This window comes from Triticum urartu, chromosome 7 (genome assembly GCF_003073215.2).
Source record: "Triticum urartu cultivar G1812 chromosome 7, Tu2.1, whole genome shotgun sequence".
NCBI lineage: Eukaryota > Viridiplantae > Streptophyta > Magnoliopsida > Poales > Poaceae > Triticum > Triticum urartu.
Genome location: NC_053028.1, coordinates 26100725 through 26126451, shown reverse-complemented (window position 1 = coordinate 26126451; position 25727 = coordinate 26100725). Strand labels below are relative to the sequence as shown.

The 25727-nt window shown below is 41.1% G+C and overlaps 2 protein-coding genes across 2 annotated transcripts; one reads left to right on the top strand and one right to left on the bottom strand.

Annotated features, from left to right (window-relative positions):
* The first annotated feature begins 11672 nt into the window (after nucleotides 1-11672).
* On the top strand, nucleotides 11673-13152 carry LOC125523828 (peroxidase 2-like). Its single transcript, XM_048688896.1, has 2 exons — nucleotides 11673-11965; nucleotides 12227-13152. Exons 1-2 carry the CDS (start codon nucleotides 11744-11746, stop codon nucleotides 12974-12976), a joined length of 972 nt encoding a protein of 323 aa, XP_048544853.1. The 5' UTR covers nucleotides 11673-11743; the 3' UTR covers nucleotides 12977-13152.
* Nucleotides 13153-19783: 6631 nt separating this feature from the next.
* Nucleotides 19784-22438, bottom strand: LOC125523516 (peroxisomal membrane protein 11-5). Its single transcript, XM_048688546.1, has 8 exons — nucleotides 22281-22438; nucleotides 21196-21403; nucleotides 21011-21085; nucleotides 20851-20925; nucleotides 20628-20708; nucleotides 20448-20522; nucleotides 20186-20359; nucleotides 19784-20097 (listed from the first exon to the last, which is right to left on the bottom strand). Exons 2-8 carry the CDS (start codon nucleotides 21385-21387, stop codon nucleotides 20068-20070), a joined length of 702 nt encoding a protein of 233 aa, XP_048544503.1. The 5' UTR covers nucleotides 21388-21403; nucleotides 22281-22438; the 3' UTR covers nucleotides 19784-20067.
* Between the last annotated feature and the right edge of the window lie 3289 nt (nucleotides 22439-25727).

Sequence of the window (25727 nt, the reverse complement as noted above, 5' to 3'; positions counted from 1 at the left end):
AGATATGTATGGAACATTATCTTAAGGGATAAATGTTACCCCTTCTTCATGTATGATTGTGGTTTGTAAAGATTGTTGTAAAAATCTTAACCCTATTATCATGTCATCATTTATTAATGACAAATATCTTATTGTAATTTCATCTATTATATATTTTGTGCCATTTATGTAAGCTTCAATATTATATGCTAGCTGATTATGGATCTTCTTTATTCCTGACATATCAGTAGATACTTCAGCTTTATTATCATCTATAGTTTCAACTATTTCGGGACACCTCGTAAAATATTTATCATGGATGATATTCTTAGTGCAACCAGTATCTAATAGTGCCAGTATTTCATATGAAATATTTGGCTTTAGAACAATCCTAACTGGGATCCTTATTCCTAACACTTCTTTGAATGGTAATCGAACAATATATTTGTTTCCAAAACTAGTAATTGCATCTTTCAATTGTATTAATTTGTCTCCTTTTTTATCCCTTACTGTTACCATTTGCTCTTTCATTTCCGTGATTTCAGCAACATTATTGTCTTGCTTATTACTATTTTGTAACTCATCTTTAAGTGTTTCTAGTTCTGCTTCTAGCTTATTTATTATATTTTCTAAATTTCTAACCCTACTGGATAATATTCGTTCTTCTGGTTCTAATTCTATTTCTTGTCTCCACTTTTGATTATTGGCTCTTAGACATGAGGCACATGCTTGTTTTAAACACAAGCTACATGTGAACCTATTATCTTGGCTTGGGTAATATATATACAGAAAGCACATTTTATGTTATAATCACCTTTTCCTCTAATCCAATCATGTTCGCAATCTACTTGGTTCATCATTTCAATTTTTAAACCAGCTAATTCATCTATTAGGTCTATTTCATCTTCACTTGATTCATATTCTGGAGCCTCATTTTCTACTTCATCTGTCTCTATAATTGAATATATTGACTCGTCATCTTTTATTTCATCATCACATACTAATATTTTTTTCATTAACCCTATCTATAATTAATACTGTCTCTTGTTCTTCATATTTGCTAGAGTATCTTTTCTGGTCTTTATTAGGACAAGTTCTACTTAGGTGATCAGGAGAGTTACATATGAAACACCTGCATGTTTTATCATATGTTTTCTTAGGATTATATCTTCTTACATTTCTTTTATGCAAGAATGGGGCTCTATTGTCTGACCTTCTTAAGAAATATCTTTTCTTTGTTCTAAAATTTCTATTATCTCTCCTTTGTGGCTTATAATATTTGTTTTTCCTATGCCTTTCTTCTCCATATGTTAGTGGTATTTGGACAATGTTATTGCAAAAATTGTAATCTGATTTCTTCATAGATCTTTGTGCTTGAATACTAGTACACACCTTTCTTAATTGTTTAAAAACAAATGTTATAGCTTGGGATATATTTACTACATTTCCTCATGTTTCTTTTTTATACTCCTCAAATATTATGGAACCTAGAGGATCAGGCAATTTATTAAAATATCTTTCTACTACACCTACATTAAAACCTTGTTTAGCAGTAGTAGCATTATACAAATAATGCTGGGAAAAATCTTTTATACCTTTCCAGCTAGTTAATGTTAATTTTTCTATTTCTCTTAACCTTTCATTTTGTAATGAGGTATGTCCTAATTCTGGATCTTCTGCTATGATCATATTTGAGATAACATTCGCAAAGTTATTAGGGTTACTTCCTGCCCTTTTTAATTCTTCATATTGACTAGGGTATGACTCTACCCATTGTTCCCATAGAAGTTTTACAGATTCTCCTAAAATTGTTTCAAGATATGTTAACATATCTTCTACCTTAGTGCCTATATTATACTAATTTTGTATATATTTTTGCACTATTAAACCTTTCCATATGCTACTTATATTCGGCCAATCTATTGGATCATGAGCTGCCAGGTTTAATATAGCGCCATCATTCTTATAATTTTGAAATTGCACTGGTTTTTCAAAATCTCTTCTTTTAGTACCCATATATTTATATTGTCCAGGGATATACGTAGGTTGATAGTCATCTTTTTCTGGGGGCCATTGTCCAGCTGATCTGGTAGGTCCCTCTCTTTCTCCTTCTCCTTTTACAGACGATTCTCCATATCCCTTTCTTCTTTTACCACTATTTTCTACTTCCATGGCTTCCATTTCATTGTCTAAATTATGCAGTCCCACATCATCTTGTGAGTTGTAGAAATCACTATTTTGTTCTGAATCATCGTATCTTTCATCTTCTAACCACATTTCTTTTATTAATTCTTCCTCCTCCTTATAACTTTCTAATAATAACTTATTATTGATATCCCATTGCTCTTCTTCACTAACGACTTCTTCTTTTTGAAAAATATTCTTATCTTTGTTATTATTATTAATGATAGCATTTTTATTAATAATAGCATTTGCTTTTCTGTCTGCGGATGCTATAATTTTATCTTCCATGGTTGAACTACTTGTGGCAAACTTTTTATCATTTTTTAGTTTCTTTAACCTTGCAATTTCTCTAATGATAAATAGTTCTCTTTCTCTAATTTTAGGCCAATCCTTTGTCATAGAATGACTACATTCCCATTCAATATGTTTTAGCTTCTTTTCCCAATGAATTATTTCATCATCTAAATTAGCCTTTTCCATGCATTCAGATATACCTTTATTTTTATCATCATTAATTTCTGATTCTGACATAAAAGATTCAGAGTCTTCTATTGATGCAGCTTTATAGTTCATAAATCTAATACTGCTACTTCCTTCACAATTTTGATAGCTTATGTAGTTTTCGGGTTGCTTTAATTCTTTTTTCTCTATTAATTCACCTATCTTCCATTCTTCTCCAGCTCTTTCTTCGGAACCAATTTTAAGAGGATTCATAAACTTTATACCTTTTGATTGCATACTATCAATTACGTCATTCACATTTACTCTATATCTGGAGCTACTTCTATTAGTGAGCCTTCCTATAAATTCTATGCTTACTAGCAAATTTGTTCCTTTAAAATCTTCATAACCTTTAGTTTGGAAACTAAAACTCATTTTTTTCAATAAATTCTTTTACGGGCATCATTAGGTCTGGAGCTATATAGGTTATTAATCTATTTTCATTCATGTCTCCTTCCGAAAATCCTAATGTTGCTTTGTCTACAGATTCCCATCTTCTGTCTAATAAAGTTATCAAACCCTTCGCACCTAATTTCTTCCTTGTCATACATTTGACTCCTATGATATACATGCCTTGATGAATATATTTATAACCACAATATTTTAGCTCATTTTAAATATTTTTGCTTACAATTCTTAAATCTACTGGATGTGTTAACACACTTAATTCTACTTCTCGAGATATTCTGTATAGACCACTCTTACTTTCAAACATACCCATGTGATATACTTGTTGAGGTTTTATTTTTCTTAGGGTATCTTTCTGGTATCTTTCTAGATCTCTTTGTATATCTATAACTTCTCCAATACTATCAATATCATCAGCTTTGCATGATAATCTATGCTTCATGGCCAGAGGTCTTGAATCTTGCCTTACTAATTGGAGAGTTTTGTCTCTTCTAAGGAAGCCTTTAGATACGTCCATTTTTCTGAATTAATATTTCTAGTAGAGGAAACTATTCCAGATGATGATAGCATAATTTCTTTGTTGCTTTGAACACTTTTTAGCTTATCTAATACTTGAATTAATAGTTGGATGATTGTGTTGTTTTGTCTTATTATTACTTTGGAATCTTCTTTTGGGGAGTCATGATCGGAGAACTCGACAGGAGGTGACAGGTATTTTGCTACTTCGTCTAATGCTTGACTATATACGGTCATATAATTATGAAATAATCAAAGTTTTAACCTCTTGCACCAACTTTTTTATTTCAAGTATATCTTGTCTTGTATCAGTGCGTGGGAGTGACTCTTTGCCTTTACTTAGGTAACGGCTTATTGATAACACTTCCTCTTTAATATAATCGTTATTCTTGCAAACTATATTCTGTCTTGCTTTTGCTTCCTCTAGCTTATGTAAAGCTAGATCAATTTTATTATTCAACCCTGAATACTTATCAGCAAGTTTTTGGTATTCTTTGAATAAACTTTCAAATTTTTGGTCTAAATTATCTTGTCTTTTCCCCCAAGATATGTAAAAGTTATATATCAAATCAACGACTGTATTTAACTGGCTATGAGATGTATACCAGATATGCTCTTCAGAGGGATTTACTCTACACCTTATATTTAGATTTTCCTTAGTATTTATTACTTTACCTGCGCTAACTTCTAAGTTTAAATATTTTAACCTTTCAATGATTAAACGCTGGACCTGATACCAACAATATAGTAAAAAAAATTATTATAAAAGTAAATACTTTATTTAGCTTAAAATGTGATTAGATTTTGATTAGGTTAATTTGGGAGTAGGTGAAAGTGGTAGACATGTATGCTTTTTATCTTGAATAGTGTTTACTGTTCACTAGGTAGAGCACTATTCACAATAGTATTTACTATTCAGTACACTAATTCAAATAGTACTTCACTATTCACAACAATATTTAATTCAATATGACTACCTTCACGTTCTGACTTGATTATATATTTGTTACAGGATCTATTCTGGGCTGGCGAGGCCAACAATTCGTCCGACGGTGTGCACAGAGGTGTAAAAATCCTACTCACCATATTTATCATTATGTTGTATCAGATGTAGCTAGTTACGTTCACTTAGCAGTTTTAATTGCAAATTTATGGGGTAAATTCCTATCGTCTTCCCAGGCAGTTCCACCCGAAGGGAACACTTCTCTACGGCCACAAGGTTCTCATTCAAACGCCACTCTGGGCTACATAGAGAACTACACACGCAGAGGTTTCTCCTATAGGATCCCTAGCATAAGAACTCGTCCCGTAAATTCATAAATAAAAATACCAAGTGAACCAATAAACTACATCATTTCCACAACATAATTTACATATGGTTTTCCATTTCGGGAGGCCCCAAAGGGATTACAGACAACTAGGAAATTACCTTCAAACTCTTGGCGATCGAAGCACCTTCTTGGCTATTCTACTAGAAGTGGTGGTGGCTAAACTATGAAGGAAATGCTGCTCTGGTGGAGAGTCTTGATGCTCTGAGTGCTTCGCGCTCTCCCGTCTTGTGTTGTGTTCTTGAGCCCAGCGTCTCCTTTTATAGCCGCGAGGGAGGCCTTCGGGAGCATTCCTTCACTTATTTTACACACGGTAGCATGCACACGTGTCCTTTTAGGGTACATGCGTGTCCTTCTAATAATATAGAAAAGTGCACAATAGTATGCACACGTGTCCTACTAGGGTACATGCGTGTCCTTCTAATAATATAGAAACGTGCGAGAGAGAATGCCGAAAAACTTTAATCTTCGGGAAACTTTGCTTTCTTCACGTGGCATTGTCTCTCGGTGAATAATTGGCTGGCCTTTGTGTACAAGTCTTTGCTACTCGGCTATACAGATCTTCATGTGATTAGCCTTCAGAGCTTTTCTGCCTTCAAGAATCCATGTGCCAGTGTATGCGTACATACATGCCAAGGCTGCTTAAATATCCAGCATTGCTTTATTTATTTTTAATTTAACTTGCTTAAATATTCAACATTGCTTATTCACACACATATATATGTGTGTGTGTGTGTGTAGTGATACTATTCATCAGCCAGGGTGCAGAATAAGTTATTCTTCGCCCGAGATAATCTTACAATCACTTCATAATTAAATTACAATTGGAATTCAAATTGTTACATTCCTATTGATTCACTACGTAAAATTTGGCAAAAATATAGGTTATAAGATAAGAAAAATTGTAGTTTATGTATATTTTATATTATGTTTTTACGTTTGTAATTTTACATAATATAAAATATTTTTTACGGTATCCTTTTAAGTTGAAAATAAGTCAAAACTTATGGAACGTAAAATTACGGTGCATTCATGGTAAAATAGATGGGGGACGGGGGGGGGGGGGGTGAAGAATTGAAGAATAACTATTCCTCACCCGTGTGTGTGCGCGCATGTGTGTGTCTAAATTTTGAACAAATCCCACAAGAATCTTTATGTTGTTCATTAATTCAAAAGGAGAGAAATAAAATACCAGTAGAAATTCAAAAAACTAGAAACTAATTTAAAAACATAGAAAACGGAGAGGACAAGCAAACAAATGGTTGCCTCGCCTCTCATTGGCCGGTCCAATCGGTGATGGGGAGGGGAGGGGGGAGGGGCATGTTACATTGATGTTCTTGGTTTTACGTGTGGAACAGGATTTCATAAGAAGGGAACTCCTAATTGTCCCTATAAAGTGTGGTTGGGACGATCCTATAAGCGCTCCCTCGTGCCCTCTCGATCAAGGAAAAAAAGGTACATATGTCACCAGATAAGAAACTCGATTGAAAACAAGACGGCGTCTGAAATCAGCTATTGGTTTTTGCTAAATATTTACCATATTATTATAAAATATTCAAAAAATTAAAAAAGATTTTAGAGTTTGAAAAATGTCCATGTGTTAGCAAGAATGTTGACAAATTTGAAAGTTTTACCCTAATTAAAAAATATTCATAAATTTAAAATGTAAGCGGTTTTTTATAAAAAGATCATGATTAAAAAATGTTCATGATTTTGAAAAATATATTACCAAATTAAAGACGTTCACTAATTTGTAAATTTGCTCTTGAATTTGGGAAATTTTACATTGAAGATGTACACGGGTTAGCAAGAATGTTCACAAACTTTAACCAATCCATCTTGACTAGTAGAGTGACCGTGCGTTGCCACGGGCTTTTGAAATATTTTGCTGGAGTTAAATTTCACATGTAGAGACAATATAATACATATACACTTGCATAATAATTGAAGTCCACTTCACTTACAATGTAACAAAAAGGCAAATTGACTATGTATACATATAGAGCGACGATCCAACTAAATGTATTACCCCTATATGCTCATTGGAATACAAATATTACCGTTTAGATGAGATTAGTTTTTCTACACCCAGGCTCGGTGCACACACTCAAAAAAACGTAGCAAAACATTTGGAAAAATTAACTTTGTGTGAGTGATTATAAACAAATGTTATGGGTGCTTCAAAAATTTGGTGCTCAAATAAAATTCGAGGAGCACTCTACAAAAAAGAAAAATTCACTGAAAATTAGCCAAAATGTAAGTGCATTGTTTGAGCAGATTTTGTAATTTTATCTTTTTTGTAGAGAGCTCCTCGAATGTTATTTGACCACCAAACTTTGCAAGCCCCCCATAACATTTGTTGATGATCATTCCCACAAAGTTTCTGAATTTTTTGATTTTTTTTCTATGTTTTCTTGCGAGGGTGCACGGAAGGTGGGTGCAGCCACTACTTTTCCCTATTTAGATATATCATAATTCCAGCCGGGTTGCTTTATTTGAGTGCTTCTTTGAATTCCCTCACAAAACTTTTTAATTTCACTCAAGAACAAGCAGGACATGCACTTAACTGCGAGACTGTGGCTGAAGAACAAGATTATAAATTCGAAAAAAATCACAACCTAAGTATTTGGGATCGAGAGGAGAGTGAAGGAGGAGAGTAGCATATAGGATCAATTCTTTACCTACCTTGCACTTGTGGGTCACAGGCGGGAGATTTCACGATCGTCGGGGCTACACGGGGGAGAGAGGATTTCCTCGATGGAGGCAAAGGACAACATCTGCTCCGCCGTTGCCACAAGGCCTCGACCTGCAGCCCCAAGGCTTCAAATCACCACCACATTGAAGGCCCTCCGCCCTTGCTCCCAACATCCTCACCCTTTCTCCTTCTCCTTTTTTGAATCAAGGATCAGTGGCTGGGAGACGGGCGCAACATTGACGGCGAGGAAATCGGGTGGTGCGGTGGCAGGGGAGTAGTGCAGATGGAATCCTAGCCGGGATGGGGTGAGGAGTCGTGTGTGGTATGTGGGTCGGGCCTTGGGGAGAACGGGTGAGGAGAAGAGGAAAACTGGAGTGGAAGCAAACCGCGGGAGATGGGGAAAATCAGGGGAGGATGTCTTCATTTGTTTGATCGACGGGGTACGAAGCAACGATACCACCTACCAACTCACCCATTAGCAGTAGAGATGCGGTAGCCAACGACGATCCTGAACCTAAACAGCTCAAGGCGCCGTTCTCAGCTCATGGACCAGCGACCATTCCCCCACCAGTGTTGAGACCTTGTGTGCCATAAAATCCAGTGAACACATCATCCCGATATCTTTTTTAAAATTGAGGCAAATGATTTGCCTCATCTATTAATTAAACATAAAATAATTATCTAGTTAATTAACGAAAGCACAAGCAAAATCCATCACAAACCGCTGAGCGACACACACATGTTTCACTTCGTTCAGAGAAAGCCAAACTACATGAACCACACAACTCACCTCTTCGTTTCGCCCAAGTGAATACGCAAACTAGGGTTGTTACCTTACATCAGTGTTGTCGTCAATCTGCCTTGTCACTTACGGCCTTAGGCCCCTGGGACATCAGAAGACCTTGATCCAATTGTTGACAGAAATCACAAAGGATCAAAAGGTATTGATGAGATATCCATTAACTATATTAATTCAGGAGAATCATACAACAGAAAGACTACAGTTGTCGACATTTATTTCTCCTCTAGAATTGCAGAAGGCCTTGATTTGGATTGCAAACCTAAGTCCATGGCACAGTGCATGAAGCGCTCAGACTGGTCCAAATGGAAGGCAACAATTGAGGATGAATTGCGCTCGCTCATAAAAACAGGGGTATTTACTGCAGTAATGCCCACTCCTCAACATGTGTTCCCCGTGGGAGCAAAATGGGCTTTCGTTCGTAAGAGGAACGAGACCAATGAGGTGGTGACATACAAGGCAAGGCTACATCCACAAATGTGCATGGATTCATAGAATTGCATGGATTCATAGAATTGGTGGCTACGTCCACGAATCATTCTAAAATAATTGCTTTGTTTGAAGCATCACTTGAATGTGCATGGATTCATAGAATGATAAACTTTATTGAAAGTTCAAGTGGGATTGGATCATTGGAATCATCCACTATTATCTATGAATATAAGGTTGCATGTATTACACAAATGCAAACAGGTTATATAAAGAGTAATATTACAAAGCATATTTATCCTAAGTTATTTTATCCCCATGAGTTACAGCAAACCGGGGAGATTAATATTTTGCAAACGAAGTCATGTGATAATCTTGCTGATTTGTTTACAAAGTTATTACCAAGTTCTTTATTTGAGAAGTACATCGATGAAATTGCTATCAAATGACTTCGGGACTTGCAAATTTCAAGGGGAGTTTCTCCCTGAATGATAATCTATTTGTGATCCTTGGATCTTTGATATTGCACTCTTTTCCTCTATAATTTTTTCCTAAATGGTTTCTTATGGAAGGTTTTTAATGAGGCAATAGTAATGCAAGCATTGTGATATGTCAGTTTCTCCTTATTTTCCCACTGGGTTTTTGGGAGTTTTTGATGGCATATTGTACCTATCTCCTCATATTTTTCCTACAGGGTTTTTGGAGGAGACTAATCATGACGATGATGATCAAGATGTTGATGATGATGTTTACAAGAATAATTGAAGCAGAGGTTAAGGGGAGTGTTAGGATTAATTAATTAGTTTATGTAAAGGAAATCCCTACTTAGCACAACCGACTTGCAGTTTCTTTCAAGATGGATTGCGTCCTAATATAGCAAACACGTCCCTCTAATCACATCGCTTGTAAACGTCGCATCGGTGCGACCCGTCCCTTCCAAGGATATAAATCTGTACATCATCGACATCAATCAACAGCTATCATTACTGTTCATTTATAATTTATAGAGATGAAGGTGTTATAAAGTGTTCCCGTTAGCATCCTTAGAAATACCGTATAAAAAATCTACTTAAACATCAAAATCTGCTAGAAGCGGTACACACACAAAAATAATCCATTCCAAATGATTACAAGGAACAAACCAATAATATATAGTACTAATGAACATGCATGCATTGTTGTTAATGGCACAACCAACGTTGTTATAGGTCAGATACTTCAAGACAACCGTCAAATTCTCTATGGAAATCAAATGGTACTAGGACAGGCATGCAACTAATGCATGTCAACCAGTACACATACACACTTTTTGAACGATTAGCTGTGTCGCTCCACATGTTCATGGACAAAAACTTGGTTATATTGTTGTGATTATCGACCTCCAGATATTCCCTGAATCCCTTATTTTATTTGAATTCCCAAATTGATTGATAATTACATGCATCTTTCTAAATACATCCAATGTATTGCACATCAAAGGTGTTTTTTCCCAAAAAAGAAGAAGAAGTAGTAGAAGAAACAGACATGTCAGCGCGATATTGTCCGGCGCAGGCTATTTGTGATCTCCAAGGAACGTTTTGTGAAGTTGTGCGACTAGAAATTTATAACAACACAATTTTGTGACCCATGTTCACTTACAAGACTTGTTTTATGAATGTCGGTGCAATTTACTCAAATTTTAGCTACTAAATTTTAGAGATGCGGATATTCTAAAGTGTTTTAGCTAGCATTACAGTACGACATAAGGAAACATCAATGAAAACTTCAAAATGCAGAGACAACGAAAAAAAGTGAATTTCGTTCCAAATTATTAGGACAAAGAAAGCAGCAATTAATAATAAACATGCATGGATTGTTGTTAATGCCAGTACATCAATTAAGACAACTATCAAATTCTCTATTGAATCCACCGATACTAGTACAGGCATGCAACTAATGCATGTCAACGCCAACACAGCGTTGAATGATTAGCTGTGTTGCTCCCCATGTTCATGGACAAAAACTGTCTAATATTCTTGTAATCATTGACCTCCAAATATTCCTCAAATCACCTGATTTTTATTTAAATATCCAGACTGATTGCTACTCCCACCGTTCCAAAATAGACGACCCGACTTTGTATTAAATTTAGTACAAAGTTGAGTCATCTATTTTGAAACGAAGGGAGTAGTTACATACATGTAAATAAATACATCAAATTCATTGCACATCAAAGGGTGTCTTTTGCTAAAAAAAAAGAAGAAACATGTCAGCATGATATTGTCCGGCGTGGGTTGTTTGTGATCTCCGAGGAGCGCTTTTGTGAAGTCGTGTGATTAGCACAGCACAATTTTCAACTTGTGCGACCCAAGTTCACCTGCAAGACAATTTTAAGACCGTGGGTGCAATTTACTCAGTTTTTAGCGACTAATTCATATTTATGCGGATATTCTTTAGTGTTTTAGCTAGCATTACACCGAGAAAACAAGTCAACTCAGTCCCAAATGATTAGGACAAACAAAGCAATAATTAAAGCACAACCGAAGTCGTTATAGGTCAAGTAGTTCAGATAAAACAACCATCAAATTATATACATAGAAATCCACCGGTACTAGGATAGGCGTGCAATTGATGTCAACGCCTACACACCGCTGAATGATAGGCTGTGTTGCTCCCCATGTTCACAGACAACAACTGGCTAATATTCTTGTGATTATTGACCTCCAAATATTCCTCAAATCTCTTATGTTAATTTACATGTCCAAACTGATTGATCATTACATGCATCTGTAACCTGTACGTGTCTGTAAATACATCTAATGTCTTGCATTTCACATCACATCATCTGCCGGCATACATTTTCTCAGGCACATTTGCCACCCATTTGATACCATCCCTTATTGTTTAGCCAAGAACTTCAGGAAGATGGACAAGATGGTGAAGCTGACATGCGTGCAGCTGCTCATGGTGGCCTTCCAGGCTACGCTCATCACCATGTCATCTGCAGAATTGCCGTACGATTTCTACAGCTCGTCATGCCCGAAGGCCGAGGAAACAATCAAGAATGTCGTCTACAACTTGACCGACGCCAACCCAAGTATTGCTGCGGCCTTAATTCGCCTGCACTTCCACGATTGCTTTGTCATGGTACGTATCAAACTTATGGTTTTCATAAATATAACATTTCCTTCTTCCTTTCTTTCTTATTTTACTTTGGGCTATGAACGTATATCCAATATACCTTGGCTTCAAGATGATATAATTTCCATTTATTTTTTTAATATTTTTTGCGGGTGAATTTCCATTTATTAACATGACTGAAAATAGTTCTACAATGTCTACTACACTAAACTTTTGAAATGTTTTTGCGTTGAGCTAACAGCTTAATCTGGCCGTTGATATCATTAGGGTTGTGATGCCTCCATCCTTCTGAACTCCTCGAACGCCAACCCCCAGCCGGAAAAGTCAGCCATTCCCCTAGCTGGGTATGAGGCCGTCGACAAGATCAAGGCAGCCGTCGAGGCCGTGTGTCCTTTGACGGTCTCCTGCGCCGACGTCCTTGCCTTCGCCGCACGCGACTCCGTCAGTAAATCCGCCGGCTTCTCCTACCACGTCCGCTCCGGGAGGCGCGACGGCAACGTGTCGAAAGCCTCCTCTGTCTTCACGAACATGCCGTCGCCTTTCTTCGGAATCGAGGACCTCGTCGGCAGCTTCACCCGCAAGGGGCTTAATGTCGACGACCTCGTGGCTCTCTCCGGCGCGCACTCCATCGGTGTGGCGCATTGCTCCGGGTTCACTAACCGGCTGTACCCCGAGGTGGACCCGACGATGGACGCTGCATACGCCACGGACCTAAAGAAGACGTGCCCAGCGCCGGTGAGTGGTGCGCCGGACCCGGTGGTGAACAACAGCGCAGTGGCGCCGACAACGCTGAGCAATCAGTTCTTCAAGAACGCTGTCGCTAGGCGAGTGTTGTTCACGTCGGACGCGGCGCTGCTCACCCGCAACGACACTGCGGCGAAGGTGCAAGAAAACGCTGGCGACTCCTTGTTGTGGAAGGTGCGGTTTGCGGCATCGATGGTCAAGATGGGAAACATCGAGGTGCTTACAGGGACGAATGGGCAGGTCAGGAAGTTCTGTGGTGCCATAAACAGCTAAATTGTTAAGACACACTTAGATCTAGTGATTTTTCTTTTGTGCCTCATTTTGCACTACATTCAAGATTTCTCCTTGTGGCAGCCGGCCAGTTACTGTGGTATTTTGATTAGACGATTCACATGTAAAACTACTTTTCTGGTTTTTTGTAACCTCAAGAACGAATTTTTAATTGGCTAGAAAAGGTGCACTTTTTTAGTTGCCCTTGATTTCCTGCCTATTTGGATAAGTTCTTTCGAAATCCGCGAGTGTGTTTGATACTTTGAATCTTATTTAACTGCTCCCTCCATCCATAATATATGACGGTTTTTTTTACACTACACTAGTTTTTAAAAAAAAATATTATGGGACGGAGAGTACGTAGTACATAATCAAGTCTATGGAAGATTATAGATAAACCATGGACGCGCCGTTGCTCACCTGCTGTGACATGCCAACGACCGTAGCTGAAAGCACTGCTGACTCAACGACGTGGAAGGTGTGGTTTGTGGTGTCAATGGCCAAGATGGTAAACATCAAGGTGCTACGGGGATGAAGCGGCAGGAAGTTCTGTCGTGACATAAACAGCTAAATCATAAAGACTCCCAAATTACTTTATACTAGATGGTGCCCCGCACGTTGTTGCGGGAATATTGTGCAATATATTTCAAAGATATTTGATTTTATGGAATATGAGTACTCAGAAAAATAATATGAGAGCTAAAACTATAAAAATACATATGCTTTATTGTGTTTGATTTTTGTATTTTTATAAAATATTTATTAAATATCTCATGCATGTTTGCATGTTCGGGTGGACCATTTTCTATGACTCATTGAATGTTGAGGTGGGCCTTTTCTAATGCATGTTGCTTGATGAGGTATTATGCTTGCATGTTAAGAGAAATAGGTCAGTGGGGACTAGTTATTTAGATATAGAAGATATGTACATGTGAACGCCTGGCAAACTATATATGGACCCTGATAAGTGCTACCCGTCAGGTACGAGCACATGGCAACTCCAAACGTTCTTTATGGCAAGTTAGTGACGCAAGGATGGTAACTTTTGTTGTCAAGCATGACAACTGCCGTGCTCTAGATTATTTTTAACAGAAACTTACCGTGTGTCACTGAAATTTGTCACCCTTCTTTTTCGGTTAAAAAAACTGTCACCCTTGAGTGACTGGAATTGCCATAAAAAACGGCAAGGCCGGAGTGCCACACACCTGACGTGTGGCACTTATCATTTGGGTTTTATGTTGTCGTCTATTTCGGTAAGTACTTTTGAAGTTTGCATCTATTTGATACTTTGAATTTTATTTAGCTAATATATAATCAAGTCTAAGGAAGATTATCCGAATAGTGTGACAGACCATGGACAAAGTCCTGTCACATGCTTCCCGGATGTATAGGTTTTTGCACCCAGAAATAAAAATCTTATTTGAAATATAGCTCATGAGGGATGCATGTTACTCGTTGTCAATGACAACTTGTCATACATGCCACATGCTTGTCAAGTTTCTTCGATGGTGTTGGGCTCAATATATACCCTCCATATTTCACCTTATTCATTCATGTTTGCACTCTCCTGCCCTCTGCTTATTTAACCGGGGATCAAAATACCACTTTTATCTACCAAACAACATCTTGATGGTCTAGGTATCATATCCACAATACAAATTTAGTTGTATGATGGTGCAAGTTGAGATATTAGAGAGAACTGACAAGCTCATTCATTCCCCTTCCTTCTGTGATCTTTTGCTTTGAAGGAGTTTTAAAACCTTCGAGACTCATAGGCATCCCGTCATTTAGTTTGTCTAGAAATTGATCTGAAAAATATTAGTTGTGCATGGTAACTTTTCCTCTATGAGTAGGTTCGGTTGATAGATTAAATCGAGCGCTTGTGCAATGCATGACGTGTTACCAATTATTAGCTAGGACAGCAAGCATAGGGAGCAAGAAGAGGTGGGTGCAGTCTTCAGGTGCTTGCAAGCATAGGGGGCATTTCGCGGAGTCAACAATCTTCTTCTTCACTAAACTTTTGCTCGTGTTTAATCTCTCATGTTGGGGTAGCCATCCAAGAACCTTGATCTTGTTTGGGACTTTGGAGGACCTGACATGAGCCAGTGCGGGATCATCATTGCTTGGTACATTGTAGAGTAATCATTTTTGTTGACAGGCTTTCGCCACCAACCAGAGTTCTTCTATCTTGCTGATCGTTGAGGAGCACTCCCTGTAGTAAAACACGTAGCGCAGCAAATTCCTCTGTGGCAACAGAGGTTAGTCTATCACTCAGGGCAGAGCCGATCTCTTCATGTATAATCTCACTTACAAAAGCATGTTGTATGAGGTGGTGTGAGTAAAGTGTTGGAAAAGCAGTGGCTATTTGGTGTCACTAACGGGCGGGAGGGCTCCGAAAAGTTGTAGTCCAAGATGCGAGGAGCTTAGGGTAACTCCAATGCGCCGGCCCATTTGGTCCGGTTGTGTCTGTTGGGTCCACGAGTCCAAAAACCACGGTCTAACGCGAGGATGCAAACGCAAATTATGTCCATCAAATATCTGTGTGGATGTATTTCCGCAACAAATTTGAGCCCGATTGCGTCCAGGTGTTCGCCTCGGGCCCGCACGTCAGCCCCCCAACTACCTCCCACTAGTCCTATATAATTCACACGTGCGCTCGGGCCAGCAAATCAACCACACAAACCAGCCCATGTGCATCCTTTTAAGTGGCACATTGTGCGGTGGGGGCGCCCAGTCCACTTCCTCCGCAATCCTCTTTTTCCTCTTACCCCCAAACCGCCGACACGAACCCTAGCTCGGCGCCCACCATGAAGCCTGGCAAGGCCACGAGGCCGGCAGCTCGTCAGGGCGCCGTGACGCGGCCAACATAACCATGGCGCTGCCAGGTACCAAGTCGCGAGCAAGCTTTCGCCTATACGTGCCGGTCCTTTTGGGAGCACAGCGTGCCTGTGTCGTGGCCCAATGTCAACTATCCCATGCGTGGCATCTCAACCCCGACAGGGTGCCGGTGCTAGTGATGCGGGTCTCAGACCGCGTGCGGTTGGCGGAGATCCACGGTCGTCGCAAAACTGGGACGCGTGTTCATCAGCGAGCATGACCAGCGCCGCCGGTCCTCCTTGTAGGGTGAGCCTCGTGCACCACCACGCGCTCTCCACTCCACCTCCACCGCCATCGTGCTAAAGGAGGAGGATCAGGAGGCCGAGGAGGCCACAAGGTTGGCCATCGAGGAGCCCGAGCGCCAGGTGGCATGGCCTTGCGCGGTGCTGGCCGAATCGGCGGTCGGAGTAGACGCCAAAGCGCCCGCACCACCACTAGCATCGCCCGTGCTTGAGCCCATGGGGCCTTGGCGTTCGTTTTGGTGGATGAGCATGGTGCCGGTGGATGTGTCGTGCAGGCCTGTGTGGGTGAGCGACCGACGAGGAGGCTGAGCAACACATGTTTAAGGCCAAGCAGCACGTGTTTAAGGCCGACCGACAGTCGTTGGAGGCCGAGCAGCAGGCAGCAAAGCGTGAGATGGACGCCGAGCGGCACGCAATTAACAGCAGCAAGCAGGCGGCGCTGGCAAGCTTCTGCGCGAGTTGCTGGCTGCTTTTATTTAATATTTTAAGTTTAAATTAATGTAAGACTAGACTTTCGCTGGCTGTTTATATTTTGTTAAAGGATTGTGATATTTGGCACATGTGTGCCATATAAGTAAAACTCTCACGCCTCTACTTTTTTCATTTTAAAATATCACACGATCCCTCGTTCTTTGACCTCGCCTCCTCCCAAACGCCCCCGCAGGCTCGTCCGAGAAACCTACTTCTCCCGCACATCTCGCGCGCCCACCCCTGAGAAAACTACCAGTTCTTCACGTCTACCACATGATTTCTCCTCGGGGCAAAGTTACCATTGTATTCGTATGCAAGTTATCAGGATTGTGTTACGTAACTTACCGTGCTATTTACATAGAACGTACCAGGTACTATACTTCAACAACTACACCCCTTCAAAGTTACCATTGTGTTTTTCACACAAGTTATAAGATCTTTGATGTGTAAAATACCGTGGTAGTTACACATAAGTTATCAGGGTATATGTACATCAACCTTCCCCAGTCAAAGTTATCATGGAGGATTGTACATGAGTTACCAGGTCTACAGTTCGTATATTATCATGGTACTTGCACCTAAAAACCTGGGATGTTTCGGTAGCTTTTTTCATAGGTCAAAAATTACCACGATGTTTTTGCGTAACTTATCACGCCTATAGCACGTGTGCCCCTCATGACACTAAATATTATGTGACTTTCCCATGGCACGCCATGTGTTGTGTTCATCCAAGAGGCCCACGCGTGAGGCGAGTCTATGTTTTTAACAACTTATGTTCTTTTGGTAAAAAAGTTACCATCATGTTTATATTGCAAGTTATCGGTTATGCGGTGCTTATATTATCATGTTATTTACACAAAAAAATATTGGGGATGTTTTGAACAACTTTTTCCCGGGACAAAAAGTTATCATGGCGATTCTAGGTAACCTATCAAGCCCGTAGTGCTTAAAATATCATGCTATTTACACAAAATTTATCAGGGGTGTGTTTCGACAAATTCCCCCCCCCCCCCCATCCACACATACGGGTCAAAAACTTATCATGGTATTTAGTTATCGCAGTGCATATGTTTTCATGCTATTTACACATAAAAATGCAGGGGAGGGAGGTATAATACCGTGCTATTTACACAGAAGATACCGGAGTATCTTTTCAAAAAATAAATTCCCTACGGTCAAAGTTACCATGGTGTTTCTACCTCAGTTATCAGATGTGCGCTGCGTATATTACCATCTATTTACACATAAATTGTCAGGTATCTTTTCACATTTGTCTTTCCCAATGGTTAAAGTTACCAGGATGTTTGTATCTAAATTATCAGGTCTATAGCGTGGATGTTATCGTGCTATTTACAGAAATTACCGGGGGGGGGGGGGGGGGGGGGGGGGGGGGGGGGGAGGGGGGGATCAACAAATTTATTCTCAATGATCAAAGTTACCATGATGCTTTCGTCAAAGTTATCACGCCTTCAGTACTTATGACCATGCTACTTACACATAATGTACCGCGTGATATACAAAAGATCATGTTGGTGGTGCATCATTTATCATGGTGGCGATGGAGGATTTACCACGGGAATAGTTTATGTGCCAGGTTTGATAGGTGAAACAATTTTTTTCAGTGCTAACATATTAAAGGCAAAAACATGTCAAAAACAGTATTTTCCTTAGCTTGTTCAACAATGAGTGTCATAGGTGAGGTGGTTAGCTCCCTTAGTTGATTACCTGTAGACCAGAGATCAAATCCTAGTCCAAGCATTATTTTTGCCTGCAAATCGGGAAGCCGCGTGGGAACTGACGGCGCTGGATGCGTGTGGCAGTTTCGCAATCTGCCACACGGTTGCCATATACATATTTCGTTTGTTAAAATCCCAAAGTGCGAAATGCGTTGGTCCGCGTTGGGCACACCTATGTGCTGACAAACAGAACTAGACTTCGGCGTCCGCATCGTTGTATCCAAACAGACAAAATCCAAACGTTCGTTTGGATCGGCGTGTTGGATTTGCCCCTTAGTGTTAATCACCCACGACCGGAAAACATTAGGGAGAGGCACAAAAAGCACTAAACCCAGAGAACAGGTGGTCAAGGGTTAATTTGACCAAAAAGGCACTTGGTTTTATGAAAGATGAGGAGAAGCTAATCCAAATAGCAAGCATTTTTGGCTGTGGATTTTTGAAAGTTGGAGTGGGAGTAACATGCATTTTGGTACGCAGCTAGAATGAGAGATCGGAATTTAAAACCCGGTCGTTTCGTGGCAGCGTGGTGATACTATTGAGGAGGCGGCAGATCAGGAGGCTCGGGTTTAGGCCGTTGGCGGGATGACGGAATTCTTTGCGGAAAGCGTCAGCCATCTGCCTCTGGTCAGGAAACGCGAGGAGTGAGCTTGCGGCTCAAAAGAAGTGGGTTCACTGAGGGTGATGGGTGGGATGTGGTACCAACTTGAAGCTAAAGTTTTCTTGAAGGATGCATTGTCACGTGTACTCAGAATCGACAGAGTAGTAGTTCAGCCGGTCAAGCTTAACCACGGCGAAGCATGGTGCAGACTCCCCAAGAATTGCCTGAAGCAGAGCAGCTACTAGGGTTCGTGTAGCCAGAGAGAGAGAGGTGGAGGTGAAGGAGATGCATAGCCGAGCAGAGCAGGAGGGAGGAACGCCGGAGTTGTTCTTTGAACTCCTTGCCAACAGTGTTCCGGATCCGCAAGGTGGTCCGGAGCGCGACCTGGGTAGATCGAAAGCAATTGGTTTCATGGCAGAAGGGCGGAGATGGATCCTCCTCGTAGGTGTTGTAGATGGGGAGCAGCGTGTTGGCACCGGTAGTGGAGGGGGGAGAGACAACCTCCATCCAAATTTTGTTTTTCAGGTCAACTGGAAAATAGTGTGATTCCCTTCATGATGTTGCTATTTTCAGGGGCATGCCATGGCAGTCTAATGTCCTGTTTGTTTCCCATTCAACGCCACACTTGTAATGCTGTTTGTTCTGTTGGAAATTTCGTCCCTCTGCCTGAGACTATCTTGCTGCAACTTTGCACCAATTTCAGTCTCATTTAGACTAGGCCCACGCACCCCCCGAGAAATAAAGTTTTGGTTTGCAGAAGGCAACTTCATAAAACATACATGATTTTTTTTCTCAACAAAAACAACAGAAGAAGAAAAAAACATCCAGCTAACGCATTATCATTGCAGCACAACGTCAAGATAAATCTAGATGCGAGCCATCACCATTCTAGTATGAAATTTCTAATTATTTTGCAACAGTTGTAGTATGATAGTGGCACACCAGACCATACAAATACAAGCGTGCTACATAATCAAGTCTAAGGCAAGGCAGATCAACCAGGCTATTGGATGGCCCTGGGCAATGCCGACTTCCACAACAATAATCCTTGGTTATATCCTACAGGACGGACAATTTGGTCCAGATTTATTTCTTATCAAGTATCAGCGACAGCAACCGCCGTTTCACCAATCGATGCACCAGCTGCCTGGCCCGAGGTGGGCAGGCAGATCACTTGGATTTGGCTGGGGCTGGAAGCAACTGCCAAGGAAACAATAGTTCAGATTCTGGAGTTTTGTGGTGGCTTAAACAAATGACAGGGAGGCTGAAGTTGGGATGAGATACCCACCTGGTAACAGGCGATGAGCGAGCTAGCGAACCCAAAGGCCCCAGTGACGCGAGGAGTGACCTTTTTCGGGGCCAGCTGCAGCAGCCCCACTGCGACAACTATGTCAAGGCTCGATTTGATGAGAGCAAGCAGCCTCTCATTGGACTTCTTCAGCTTCATCCGATACTGCTCGTTCTAGCATCACCGGTACAGTAGAATGCGTTAGTGGAAGTAACTACAGGAGATGTGTCATGTCAAGACCCTACAGTTGAACTAATAGTACCTTGTACAGCTCTTGGTGCTTGAGGTCCTTCTCTAACTTCTTCATCGATTTGGAAAGCCGCTGAAGCTCCGCTAGCTAGAATGAAGCACGGGTCAGATGTTAATTTCAGTTAATATACAATGATCTGACACAGAACAGAATCAAATAGTTTCCAGATAGCCATATAGAGAAGCAACAAACCTCGATGATGGTAGTACATGTATTAGATCCAAGAAAGCAGTAAAATGCTATCCTGCCAAGGAACTCTGCTCGCTCCTTGTTCTGCAGAAACAGTTGGATTGTTTTGCTTGTCACCATGTAGGTAATGAAATTTCTTATATAAACTTTTGGAGGGAAAAATATAAAGGTAAAACCATATAAGGAATTAAACATTTAACATGCTGATGTGAAGAACAATTCAGACCTTGTATACTCCTGTTCTCCCAGCCCAAACAATTTGGTCCAGAAAAAGGAAAGTTGACAGCATCGCATTCTTCGACTGAGGACATAAAGCAAAATTAGAAAATTAGAATCCTATCATCAGCTGACTATGTTCCCACAATGTAACACCAGCAGCAGCGTACCTTTCCAAGTAAGATCAGCGGAAGTGGAGTTCCTTTGGCAGGGGGGCTAATCAGAGCTTGGAGATCATTAACAAACTGCAAACCATCAATAGTGCATCAGTGACGCCATAGACCATGTCAAGATTTAAATACGATTTTTTTTCCTATTCGCAAACTCTGCTACACAAAAAAAAATGACATTCTACCTTAAACAGCCGGAAAACTTTCCGAGCAAGACTAGTTGATTTGTCGACATTCTGTGCAGGTCCTGGTTGTCCGTTGCTCAGGAACTTGGATCCATATTGTATAGCTCGGCAGATCTTATCTCTTGCCTCAGCCTTGCTTAGGTACAAAACAACCAGGCCAAGATCTCCTCTGACGGTGTCCAGTGAGGCCATTTTGTAGCTTAACTAACTGCAAAAAGTAAATGTTGTGTCAAAACTCGAACTTATAACAGTGAACTGAGTAGATTATAATCATAGAAGCATCGATGTAAGTAGAGCATAAAACCATAGGGTAATTTGTGCTCAAAGAAATAATAGTCTCTACTGCATACTGAATATTGCACGAGGTTCAGAGCCTCGGATGCAACCGGTTATTATGGAATAGGATTGCCCAATTGACTCTTTCTTGGTTTAGTCTTTTACCATAAAATTCAGGGGTTCCATACGATTTAAACTCGCACATGTTGTTCAGAGGAACACGAGGGTCAACCCAGTGGCACCCAATTTTGATCTGGCTACAGCAATTTAGCCAAATTCAGCGCGCTGCACAGTCCACCAGCGGCTATCAGCGAAGAACCACGGGACTAAAATCGGAACCTCCCACGGGAATACAGAGCACCTCCGAGACGTCGAGAACAGAACCCAAGAATTACCAGTGGATCGCGACAGGGGCGGATGGTGAGGCCAGTTCGGAACCGAGCCCTCACTGTATGGGGAACTAAAAGCTGATACATCAAAGAGAAATTTCCACGGACGCCCATGGGGGGCGGAGGCAGCGGGGGCGCCGTACATGCCGCGACGAGGCCGAACCAGCGCGGCGACGGCGGGCGAAGCTGCCCATGCCAAGCTACGGCACGGCGGCGGTGGACTTAGGGACAGATCCGGCGTCGCCCACCGGATCAGGCGAGGAGCACGGAGAGAAGGGGATCCCGGGAGAAAGCGGGCAGGAAGCGAGGGATTTCGGGGGCAGGCAGTTAGTTGGTCGCAGGCGCGCCGCCGAGCAGGGGAACAGCTTGCAACGAGTAAAGAGGAAAAATTGCGATGGGGTTCCGGGCTGGTGCTCGTACCTGAAGGCGGCGGGGTCGTCTCCGGCGGCGGCGGCGGCGGCGGCCTCGATCGAATCGACCTTGCCTGTGTAGTAAGCTAGCTGGATCACGGCGATTGGGACAGAGATGTACTCTACTAGTACAGGACGCCACGAGCAAGCATCGCAGGTCTCCGTTATAATGCCAGGCTGATAATTGCTACACGCACCCATTCGCTGTGCGCCCATTCGCAAATATAAAATGTTTTGAATATTTCAATATAGACTATGCATAGACCGAAAAAAGTGAACAAACACGCTAAAACATGTCTGTGCACATTTGCTACAGAAATAGTTAGAACATCTTATACTCGTGAACGGGAGCAAGTATCTTTTTGGTATGAAGCTTTTTTTTTGTAACTCTCATATTTTCTTCGTGATGGTTCCATTCCATTGCTAAAAAGTGGTATGCGATTAAATTGTACATACACACGATGTAACACATATGCTGCATAATGAATGTAGACCGCCTAAAAACACCCGTTTTCAACTTTCAAGAGAAATAAACGATTCAATGATAAAATAATAATGCATGTCCTTACAAACACATCCTTATAGAAAAATAATAATAAAATTCTTAGGGTACAGCATCCTCCGACATCCATCGGCGATGTGCAGTGAGTGTAGTTCGATGCAGCTTCTAGGCCTCCACCTCAGCGAAGCAAACTTGTTTAAACACAAAAGCTCGTAGAAGCACCGGCCGAAAAGTCGTCGATGCAGACTGGGAGGTGGTGATGGCCATGTTCTGCGAAACAAATCGTCACCCTAGAGCACCAAAAAAGGCATGTAGAAACTCTGAAGGCCACAAAAGTCGATCGCATCCAGACATATCCTGTGAAAATCAAAACCGACCGGATCTTGAAAGGCCTGCCAGAGACACAGGTCCACACGCCTGTTGTTGGCAATAGGCATGCAAATGGAATGAGGAAAGGGAGGGGAGGAAATTATTTCTACATTAGGACGACGCCGCTTCGTCGCTGCCCCAATCCAGACACGGAAGACTCCCTAACAAAACCTGAGATGAATTGCCCATGCCGTTGCACAACAGATACAAGTCTAATGTCAAGCTCAACACCACCTAGGACCATGCACCAGTGCCATCTTCTCTTGTGACCCGGCTAAGCTAGACCCTCACTGAAAATCGATGCAATGGATCATCGGCGCAACCTTTGAGCATTGCCTGCTGAAGACCACACCTCGGTCGCTCATCTCGTCTCCGACCCACAGCAGGCCACCAACTCCTCCATAGCAACCCCCCCCCCCCCCCCCCTCCTCCCATCAATAACCTCCCTGACGACACACCCTCTTGGCGACTAGGATTTAAATCGCTCGTCTCAATCCTCAATCACGAAGCGTTAAACATACAGGATAACCTACTAATATGCTTATTCTGACAAGAGCGTAGATAGTACCCATAGGATTTTAGTTCATTAAAATTGATTTCACTCTACTTTTATAATTAGTATTTAGTACAAAAACTTGCTCACTAGGCTTTGAGACAATGATCAAATAAACTCACAACTACTTAAATTAGAGCACTCAAATTGATCGAACGGGTCCTGAATAATCAGACAAGGCTGAAATCCGTCCAAAAATCAAACTTATAGTATACCATTCTTCGACCATCAAAGGTCACCATGGCATACAACAAAGTTGCCAAAAACAAAACAAGAAGTAATTAAGGAAGAAAGCTACAAGGTGAAATCAAAGGTCTTGCCCACCTCGACATTGTCTCTTCACCACCGTTGACATTTGATCGCTAAATGAGACAAAACGTGGCAACTCAGATGGGTGCCGAATGAAAGGGCATGATGGCAGGCGACAACAAACCCAAAATGTTAACCTAGCGGCCGCATGTTTGAGCATGTTGCCGCGAGGGCGAATGGCGATGGCAACCCATGGTAAGAATGTAATAGGGCAGTCGATCACCCGTGGTTTATATAAGCAGTTGAAAACTAAAAATGCCTAGAGGCATAGGAAACGTTTGTGACCAGACGGGCGTGGCCGTAGCTAAGCTAAAACCCAGGAAAGGCTCGTTGGATAGGATTTGGTGGTGACACAAACCCGCAAGAAAGCGCTTGGTGGGGCCCAGCTGACATGAACCGCAGCTTCAAAAGCTGGCTGTAACAGAAAAGGCGTTGCGTAGTATTTCGGCCGCGTCTATAGTTCGCGTGCACCGAGCGCAAGCGTCCTCCCCGCTTCTTTTTTTTCTCTTTTTTTTTCAGGTAAAATCTTTGTATTACTCAAATCTCAATGTCCTTACAATCAGCCTTGGCTAGCTTTAAACAAACTGATGAGCCTGACCCAACCCAGGTCATAGTTTTGCCCTCTAGTATAGCAAACTTTGTTAAGCTATATGTTAAAAGAAAAACTTTGTTAAACTATTGCTAACTATATTTTTTACGATTTACATGAGTAATACAAGAATCACGTAGAGACCTCAGATGTCGAATTTCTTTTACTAAAGAGAGTAGATCAATCTATCAATATCCTTCACTTGAATCAGCTTAACTGCAACAATGAAGTCATCTCAATAATGATTGGCAAGTCGCTTCTTTGAATTGCAAAAGATAGGCCTTTCATGTAAGCACACAACTCAACCTCAAGAATTTCTCCGCATGAAAAAAGCTTCCTGCAAGCCGAGTAAATGACATTACCTCTATCATCTCGCAGCACCATCCCCGCACCAACCGTACCATTTTTCACATAGGACCTATCAGTATTCAATTTCACCCAACCCGCCATAGGGGGACACCATTTGACAGGAGTGCTCTCAACTATTCGCACATGTGGATTTTTAAGTGGCCTGTCATATGTAACTAAGGACTTTCCTTTGCTCAGATTAGAAGGCATATCAATTTTAAGTCCGACGAAGGAATCAAACTAACTCACCAAATACATCTTGGACGCTTCCATTGGGGGCTCTGGTTTATGGTGTATTTTTAATAGCAGCCAAGTTAGGTAAAGTCCAAACCTCCGACATTTTTTGTCATATTCCTCGAGCAAAAGTGCAGAGACAGAGGGGATGGAAGTTATCTTCCAGCCCAACAACACAAATTGGACAAAGGTCATTAACCTCCAGACTCCTACTGTACTTCTTCTGCCATGTCGATCGGCAAGGCATTAGTAGCGACTTTCAAGGCAAAGTACGCGTTACTGCACCAGCCTGTTAGTTGCTACAAATGTTAGTTCGTTCCTTTGTTTTTTATAATTATTTTAATTTTATTTGAATTCCAAAAATATATAGATGTTTCAAAATTATTTTACTTAATTTTTAAAAGTGTTCATCGCACATATAGGAAACTTTCATATAGTGTAAACATAATGATGCACGCCATTTAAAAATATTGATAGCATTCAAAAAATCGTCCGTGGCATTTAAAAACTGTTCACATGTACCAAACAAATTTTCATGACATTTTATGTTTAC